Source organism: Natrix helvetica (genome assembly GCF_964273705.1).
Source record: "Natrix helvetica genome assembly, chromosome: 16".
Classification (NCBI taxonomy): Eukaryota; Metazoa; Chordata; class Lepidosauria; order Squamata; family Natricidae; genus Natrix; species Natrix helvetica.
In genome coordinates this window covers 2,898,243-2,907,867 of record NC_138563.1, presented here as the reverse complement: position 1 = coordinate 2,907,867, position 9,625 = coordinate 2,898,243, and the positions used below count along the sequence as shown (strand labels likewise).

General features: G+C 49.9%; 1 protein-coding gene across 1 annotated transcript; it reads left to right on the top strand.

Annotated features, from left to right (window-relative positions):
* The first annotated feature begins 250 nt into the window (after nt 1-250).
* Nucleotides 251-9,488, top strand: KRTCAP2 (keratinocyte associated protein 2). Its single transcript, XM_081968289.1, has 5 exons — nt 251-401; nt 6,358-6,512; nt 8,149-8,212; nt 8,319-8,385; nt 9,286-9,488. The coding sequence occupies exons 1-5, from the start codon at nt 314-316 to the stop codon at nt 9,404-9,406; spliced, it is 495 nt and encodes a 164-aa protein (XP_081824415.1). The 5' UTR covers nt 251-313; the 3' UTR covers nt 9,407-9,488.
* Nucleotides 9,489-9,625: the final 137 nt, after the last annotated feature.

Here is a 9,625-nt window from a genome sequence, read left to right as displayed (position 1 = left end):
ATTTTGCAAAAGCGAGGAGGCGAGCGTCGAACCCGCGAAGGCGCGGCGCGCCTCGCTTTGTTCGACGCCTTCGGGGAATTGAGAGGCGCGGTCCCCTAGACGGCGAATAAAAGGCACTCCCGCCTAACGAGGCGAGGCCGTTCACCGCGCATGTGCCAAGGCGCTTCACGCCTCCTTTTGTGCGCAGGCGCAGGAGGAAAAGTACACGTCTGCGCTCAGGCAGCCGGGGCGGTCCCGCGCGTGCGCGTAAAGAAGCTCCAGCGTGGTTGGTCGGGGGGGCGGGGGGGGAGAAAGAGGCTCTTCGCGGTAGCGCATGCGCGAGGCAGACAGACGCTCTGGTTCAAACCGAGGGATCGTTGGCTCGGCGGACGGAGCGGGGAGCGTCGCGCGGGGCATTATGGGTAACGTGGTCTCAGGGAAGGGGGAGGTGGGCATCAGATTAAGTAATCCAAGTGCATCCTGGGTAATGTGGCAGGGGTGGGCAAGGCAAATGAAAGAGGGCATGGCATTACCCAGAATCCCCCCCAAATGGTGCCTTCCAGCTGTATTGGACTACAACTCCCATCATCCCCAAACAGCACAGCTTCCCTGGGCAAAGACAGCTATTTGTGCCATTGTGTTTGCGCTCATACTTAAGGGGCATTGTGAATGGAGGGGATTATGGGTAGAGGGATATTGGAGATGGAGGGAATCATGGGTAAAGGAGCATTGGATGGAGGGGACTATGGGTAAAGAGGCATTGGGGATGGTGGGGATTATGGGTAGAGGGACATTGGGGGTGGAGGGAATTATGCGTAAAAAGATATTGTGGATGGCGGGGATTATGGGTAAAGAAGCATTGGGGATGGCGGGGATTATGGGTAAAGGAGCATTGGGGAGGGAGGGGACTATGGGCAAAGAGGCATTGGGGATGGCGGGGATTATGGGTAGAGGGACATTGGGGATGGCGGGGATCATGGGTAAAGGAGCATTGGGGATGGAGGGGACTATGGGCAAAGAGGCATTGGGGATGGCGGGGATTATGGGTAGAGGGACATTGTGGCCGGAGGGAATTATGGGTGAAGAAACATGGGCAACGGGAATTATGGGTACTAGAGGGGCATTGTGGTCAGAAGTCACGTTAGACTAGAAAATTGAACATTTAAACGTATCCTTTTAATATTTTGCAAGTTTTGTGCTCTAAATTCCAGCCTCTTTTTGGGGGACAATGTCAAACAAACCAAAAGGAGGAGGAGGAGGAGCTTCCGAGGCAGATGGCGGCTGCCGTGTGAGCTCCGCAAAATTGCGGAGGGGTTTTCCATCTGGGAGAGGTGCTGCCGACCCCTAATGCTACTCTGAGGGTCGTGCTTTGTCGACGACCACCCCCCGATTCTGCCCTGGCCAGGAGGGGCCGGGCAGGGCGTTTGGGGCGGTCAGCTGGCTAGCGAGAAGCTGAAACACCGAAGGACGCCGAGGACGCCGAACGCGCCAGCGCTTAGGCGGAGAATGGAATGGAGAATGGAATGGAGTGGAGAAGGAGAACGGAATGGAGTGGAGAAGGAGTTATGGAATGGTTTGCTGGCTGTGGCTGTGGCTTCCCATCTGGCTAGTGAGAGCACCAGATGGGGAGCGTGGAGCGCGGAGCTGAGCGTGGAGCGTGGAGCGCGGAGCTGAGTGTGGAGTGTGGAGTGTGGAGCTGAGCTGAGTGTCAGGCGGCTAGAGAGGAACGGAGGAACGGAGAAGAACGGAGATACGAAGTGGGTCTCGTTTGGCTGTGGTTGCCCGTCTAGCTGGTGAGAGCGCCAGACGTGGAGCATGGAACGGATCATCTGGCACCAAACAGAGAACGGGGTGTGGGAGGCGTGAGGGAGAAGCGCGGAGAGGCTGGAGAGACAGGAAGATGATGAGAAAGATTGCAAGTATGTCGGTCTGTTGGTGTGCTGGCGTGTTGGCGTGTGGGCGTGCTAGCCGGGGCGTTGGCCAGAAACCTGGAGGACTGCCTCGTTGTGTGAGAGGCGAGAAGGGAGACGGAGGAAGATCTGAACGAAGCAGCTATAGGAGGGGTGAGCCGGTTAAAGTCTCTCAGAGCAGAGCAGACACAATTAAATGGCAAACCTAGAACCTAGGTTTGAATCCTTGATACTATTCTGATTGTGACCTTGGCGTTTGCTTTTAACATCTTTTTAAACATCTTTTAAATATCTGCTTTTTAACATCGTTTTAACATCTGCTTTGCCGGTTCCTACACCATCTTGAAACTCTCCTGAATGAAACCCGGGGAGGCGACTAGCCCATCAACTCACCCTTTTCATCTTGGGTCAGGAAAACCTTCTCGGCAAACAAATGATTTTACATCTATTTCTTCAGCACCAGTTACCAACTAACTGTACCCCATGATTCCATTTCTATGTACACGAAGCCGGAATTACTGCGGCTGCGGGAATCCCCTTTCTCGCAGGTCTGGCCTTCAGCCCTTTCGAGGGCCCACCTTGAGGATGGGTTTATTAACCCTGAGAGGTGGAGGAAGCGCAAATTAAGGGGTTTTTTAGTAAAATATTTTTTAAGAATTTGTAGGGATCCTGGGGTTGGGGGGTGGGAGGAGGGGGGGGAACAGGTCAGGAGTGATGGTAGAGCCAGGCATCTAGGTGTGGTCGAAGGAGGAGGGAGCGGAGTGGGGGAGGAGAAGGAAGATAGCATTCCTGTGCAGGGCACTTTAATACCAACGGTCGTAGGGAGGGGCAGGTGCGAGGACAGTTTAAGAGCACGTAGTCGGTTGGGAGACCGGGGTTTTTGGTCATTCCCGGTCGTTTGTACCAACCCCTGCATACTAGGTGGTCAGGATCTACAGACCCAAGGCCTGAGACTGCTGTTATGCAATGCGAGGTCCGTTGTCAATAAGGCCCCCCTCATCCACGATCTAATTTTGGAGGGGGACCCGGACCTCGCCGGAATAACCGAGACCTGGTTGGGCCACGAGGGAGGTCTACCCCTTGTGGAAATGTGCCCTCCAGGTTATCGAGCATTTCACCAGCCTCGGGCCCAGGGAAGGGGCGGTGGGGTAGCAGTGATTATCCGGGAAGACTTAGAGCCGAGAGAGTTCACTGTGCCGCAGACATCCGGGTGTGAGTCCCTCGTCGTGAGATGGGGCCCAGGGAGGCAGTTGGGCCTGCTGATAGTATACCTGGCTCCTCGCTATACTTCAGCGGCCCTGCCCGAACTCCTTGAGCTGATCTCATCGGTGGCGGTTGAGACCCCCAAACTTTTAGTGATGGGGGATTTTAATCTGCCGTCGATGGGAGAAGCGTCTGAGGGGGTTCGGGAGTTCATGGCTTCCATGACAGCCATGGACCTGACCCAGTTAATTCAGGGCCCTACTCACGAGGGAGGCCACACCCTGGACCTTGTTTTTGTCTCTGGCCAGTGGACGAGTGATCTGGGAATAGGGGATCTAGACACTATTCCCCTGTCATGGTCGGATCACTCACTTCTCCGGCTGGACTTCCCTGGTGCCACCCCCCGCCGCGAGGAGGCGGAACTGGAAGGTATTAGATGGTTCCGCCCCAAGCGCCTGATGGAACCGGATAGGTTCCAGACGGAACTGGGGCCACCTACTGTGGACCTGACCCGCCCCCGAGTGGAGGACCTGGTAGACGCATGGAATAGTGCGACTACCGGGGCCCTAGACCGGGTGGCGCCTTTGCGGCCTCTCTTGCGGCGACGAACCACCCTGGCACCTTGGTTTACCGAGGAGCTAAGGGTGATGAAACGCCACAAGAGACGCCTAGAGAGTCGTTGGAGATCCTCCCGTTCCGAATTTGACCGAGCACAGGTACGAGCATATTTGAAGACGTACCTTGTGGCATTAAGAGCGGCCAAACGTCAACATTGTGCCGCTCTTATTGCGTCTGCAGATAACCGCCCTGCTGCCCTGTTTCGGGTGACCCGTTCCCTCTTGTTTGAGAGACCACGGGAAGCCCCATTACAGGGCAGAGCAGAGGAGTTTGGGAATTATCTACAGGATAAAGTCGCTCAAATCCGGATGGGATGGACCCCTTTCAGTGATTCAGTAGAGACGCCCGTTGCGAGTCTTGAGGGACCGCTTTGGGAGGAGTTCGACTCGGTTGCCATCGAGGATTTGGACAGGTTGCGTGGACGTCTGCGACCTACCACATGTTTATTGGACCCGTGTCCCTCCTGGCTTGTACTGGCATCCTGGGAGGTTACGCGCGACTGGCTCCTGGGCCTGGTGAACGCCTCGCTGGGTGAGGGTTCTCTACCGGCCGCCTTGAAAGAGGCGGTGGTGAGGCCCCTGCTCAAGAAGCCTTCCCTGGACCCAACGGACCTAGTCAATTATCGTCCAGTCTCCAACCTTCCTTTTTTAGCGAAGGTTGTAGAGAGTGTGGTAGCACAGCAGTTCCCACGTCACCTGGAGGAAAATGATTATCTAGACCCGCGCCAGTCCGGCTTCCGACCCGGGCACAGCACAGAGACGGCCTTGGTCGCATTGGTTGATGATCTCTGGAGGGCCAGAGATAGGGGTTGTTCCTCTATCCTGGTCCTATTAGATCTCTCGGCGGCGTTCGATACCATCGACCATGGTATCCTGTTGCACCGGCTAGAGGGGCTGGGAGTCAGGGGCACCGTCTTACGGTGGTTTGGCTCCTACCTCTCTGATCGGACGCAACGTGTGTTGACAGGGGAGCAGAGTTCGACCCGGAGGCCACTCACATGTGGAGTGCCACAGGGATCGGTACTCTCGCCTCTCCTGTTCAACACATATATGAAACCGCTGGGCGAGATCATCCGTGGTTTTGGGGTGGGATATCATCTGTATGCTGATGATACTCAGCTATACATTTCCACCCCGAACCACCCCAATGAGGCCGTCGAAATGATGTCCCGGTGTCTGGAGGCCGTACGGGTCTGGATGGATGGCAACCGACTAAAACTCAACCCTTCCAAGACGGAGTGGCTGTGGCTTCCGGCCTCCCGGTTCAACCAGGTGTTTCCATCTCTGGCCATCGGGGGCGTCCAACTAGCCCCCATGGAACAGGTGCGCAATTTGGGCGTCCTCCTGGATGCCCGGCTGTCCATGGATAACCATGTAACAGCCGTGGCAAGGGGGGCGTTCCATCAGGTCCGCCTGATGCGCCAATTGCGCCCCTTATTGGACCGGGATGCCCTACGCACAGTCACCCATGCGCTAGTGACGTCTCGCCTGGATTACTGCAATGCTCTCTACATGGGGCTTCCCTTGAGATGCACTCGGAGACTACAGTTGGTCCAGAACGCGGCCGCGCGGGTGATTATGGGGAGGACTAGGTACTCCCCTGTAACACCTCTCCTGCGCGAGCTGCACTGGCTTCCTGTGGTCTACCGAGTGCGTTTCAAGGTTTTGATTATGATCTTTAAAGCGCTTCATGGCACAGGGCCTAGTTATATGCAGGATCGCATCCTGCCCCACACATCCCTACGACCAATTCGCTCACACAGAGAGGGACTTCTCCGGGTGCCGTCCGCCAAACAGTGCCGGGGGGCGACACCCAGGAGCAGAGCCTTCTCTGTGGTGGGCCCAGCCCTGTGGAATGACCTCCCCCGTGACATCAGGATTACTTCCGATCTCCGCTCCTTCCGTGTACAGCTGAAGACCCACCTCTTTCAATTATCTGGCCTGGCTCAATCGTAATTATTCTTATTCCTCCTAACTGTTTTTAAATTGTATTTTAAACGTTAAATCTTAATTTTATATCGGGTTTTTACAATTGGGGTATTTTAATGCGGGTCTTTTAACTGTCTATATGATGTAAATTGTTTACCTCCTCCGAGTCCGTGTTTGTGTATCTGTATGTATGTTCTGTATGTACGCCTATGTGTTTTATATATTTTCTGTGTTTTATATGCCCCATTGTACGCCGCCCCGAGTCCTACTTGGAAAGGGAGCGGCTAATAAATTCAAACTTATTATTATTATTATTATTAATGTTATGCCCAAGAACGAGATTGCTAAATTTCATTTCTTTTATATCCCGCCTTTTTTTATTTTTACAAACTCCTCAAGGGAGGCAGCTTCCCCCGAGTCCCGTCTGCCTGGGCGTTCGTGCGAAGCTGCCCCCCCACCAGCCTGATCCCAGGACGGGAAGACACCCGGCCCTCCTCTCCTTCTGCCTTCCAACCCTGGATAAGCCAGCATGCATTCCTCAAACAAACCATCATGGGCCGGGTTCCCTCCAGACCCCTCCAAGAAGGTGGCAAAGAAGGGCTTAGCATGGGCGGCGCAGCTGCCCGGATTCCCCCCAACCTAACCTTTTTTGGGACCCTCCCCAGCGCCGATGACCGAATTCTCCCGCCGGCCGTGACCGTCTCTTTTTGTCTTTCTAGCCGTCAGCACGGGAATATCTCTGGTCCTTTCCTCCCTGTTATCCCTGCTGCTTTTCACCGGGATGCAGATGTACAGCCGCCAACTGGCGTCCAGCGAATGGCTGACCATCCAAGGGGGTCTTTTGGGATCTGCCCTCTTCATTTTTTCCCTCACCGTATCCTTTGGTTTTATCGGCGTGTGTGTGTGTTGGGCAAGGTGGAGTTGATTGAAATCGAGTCAATTTAAATCGAGTCGATTTAAACCCCGATTTGAATCGAGTCGATTTAAACCCCGGTTTAAATCATGATTTAAACCCCGATTTAAATCATGATTTAAACCCCGGTTTAAATCATGATTTAAACCCCGATTTAAATCATGATTTAAACCCCGATTTAAATCACTTGTTAAAAAGGCTTGATTTAAATTGACTCAATTTATTTTATTTTATTTTTAAGTGGTTTTTATTAAACATTTTAAACTTTAAAATCAGAAAAACAACAAATGCAGAAAAACCCAGACAAGCGTAACAATATAAAATAGTTTTACAGCCTTCTTATCGGCATTCATGTTTAGCCTTTGTAGTTCTCTATTCTACATTGCTATCCTATCGGTTTTAACTTCTGTAATAGTGTAATAACAGTTGTGCTAAAAATTTTAATAATATTCATTGTTCGTATAACCATTATCTTTAAATTGTGATCAATCTGCTTAAGTTTGATAGTAATTATTAACTTTGGTTAATTTTTATTCAATACTAGTTTAGAAAAAACGGAGAGAGACTTCTATTTCCTGTTTTGGCTTCTGTTTTCTAGCTGCTTATAAATTCTATTCCATATTTTATAATAATCCGATTCTTCTTTTTCTTTTAACTCCATGGTCATTTTGTCCATCTCTGCACATTTAAATCGACTTGTTTTAAATCGTAATTTTTAAATAGCAGCTGTTATCTCTGTCCCGCAGCAACTCTTAACTCTTGACCCACCGCTGACTCACCGATAGTCCCCCTATTGCAGAATATACAGCCTCATATACCTACATAACTCCGTTTCATGCTGAGTAAACTTAAATTATGAATGTTACCTTAAATGGGAAACTACCTTCAGATAGATTTTTTTGCTCCAAAAGCATTTGATTAAAATACATTTGATAAAAATAAGATTAAAAATCCGATTTCAATTTAAAAAAAAATCCGATTTCAATTTTTAAAATGTCTGATTTCAATTTTTAAAAAACCCATTAAAACTTTTATTTTTATTTTTTAAAAACTCACTTAACCGCTGTCTGGCTTAGCCCCAGAAATGTCGGGGGGGTCTATTGTTTAGTTTAATTTACTATCACTGCACACGGCACGAGGAAATTGAACGCCGTCTTCCGTGTACACGGCAATTATAAAAATACAAACAAACACCTTTTACATTATTTATAAGTGAAATTGAAAACCCGATGTCGCACTATATACCGTAGCATTCAATATGGTTACTGCTCCGGGATAGAAGCTGGTTTTTTTTTCCAGCCTCTTTGTCCTTTTTTTTATTATCCTGTACCGTCTGCCAGATGGTAATAGTTCAAAAAAAAACAACCAACCCCGTTATGTATCATAAATCGAGGATTATCTAAAGTTTCCGATTGGGGATGTGGCCTTAATAAAAGGCATTAAACAGCCCTCCCCCCCCAAGTTTAAAAACTTTACAAAAGTTTTTTTTCAAGGGTTGCCAGGCAGAAGTGAACATCTGGCTTAAGGCCGTTGCAAAATACGTCCAGCTTTTATGACTGTTCTCGTCCTTGACCTGAGACCCCCCCGCACAATAAAGGCCTTCAACAATTTGGAAAGCTTGATTTTCGGCAAAGGATTCCAAGCAAAAGTTTTTCCTGAAAGTGAGTCAAATGAAGAGGGGGGGGGCCCTCGGGAACCGAACTGATTATTAACCTGGTTTATTATTATTTCCTCCCCCCCCCCTTCCTTCCCCACTCCTGTCTGCAGTTATTTCCTGCCTCCTCCTGGCCCTGTTCGCGTCAGGACTGATTCACCGTGTCTGTGTCACCACTTGGTAAGAGGACAGAGGTGGGCTGGGGGGGTGGGGGGAGGCAGCGAGGATTGAGATTGAATGGGGGTAGGGGGTAAGGTGGGATTGATCTGTAGCAATACCTTGCTAAGGCCACCCTTGGAATACTGCATCCAGTTCTGGAAAGAGCGAAAGTGAAGAGCAACGAAGAGGATTGGAGGATAAAAATTGACAAAGAATATTGTAGGAATTGGGGATGTCTGGTTTAAGGAAGGAAGGAAGGAAATTGATGAAGTATATTGCAGGAATTGGGGATGTCTGGTTTAAGGAAGGAAGGGAAGAAAGAAGGAAGGAAAATTGACGAATATTGTAGGAATTGGGAATGCCTGGTTTACGAAAAGGAGGAAAGGAAGGAAGGAAAATTGATGAAGTATATTGCAGGAATCGGGGATGTCTGGTTTAAGGAAGGAAGGAAAGAAAGAAAAAAGGAAGGAATGAGATGGAAAGGAAGGAAAAAGAATACCAGAGTAACAGAGTTGGAAGGGACCTTGGAGGTCTTCTAGTCCAACCCCTTGCTCAAGAAGGAAGGAAGGAGAAATAGAAGCAGAGGAAAGGGAGAAAAAATGTAGAGGAAGGAAGGGCAAAGAAAAAAAAGACAAGCAGAGGAGGAAGAAAGGATGAAAAGCAAATAACAACGAAGGAAAGATAGCAGAATAACCGAGTTGGAAGGGACCTTGGAGGTCTTCTAGTCCAACCCCCTGCTCAAGAAGGAAGGAAGGACTCATCTACCTGTCTATCCACCTTCTAGCCATCCTCACCTTCTCGTGACCAAACGGACTTTTGACATAGCAGTAAATCCCTTTAATTTTCATTTAATTTGCAGGTAGCACTCGTAAACCCAGTTTAACTTTGCTACTTTCTCTCCCTCTCTCTCTCTCCCTGAAGCTTAATCTTCTCCCTGGTGGCCCTCTACTACATCCAGAAGATCTCTTCCACCTTCTACCAAATGGCCACCCCAGTCTCCGTCCCCGTGAAGACGGTCAGCAAAAGCCGGAAGAGGAATTGACGGTGGGACATTGGCCCTCTCGCCACTCCGGTTTCCCTCGATGAAATTCAATAAAACCTCTTTTTTAAAAATATACCAAAAACAGCAATCAGACAAGTGTCTTTTTACAGCTATGAGCCATCTGCCTTCTTCAAATCTTTTTTTGCGAGCGCTTTGCAAATTTAGCATATTTCCCCGAGCGTTGGAAAAAGACATATTTTTTGTATTATCTGCAGCGTC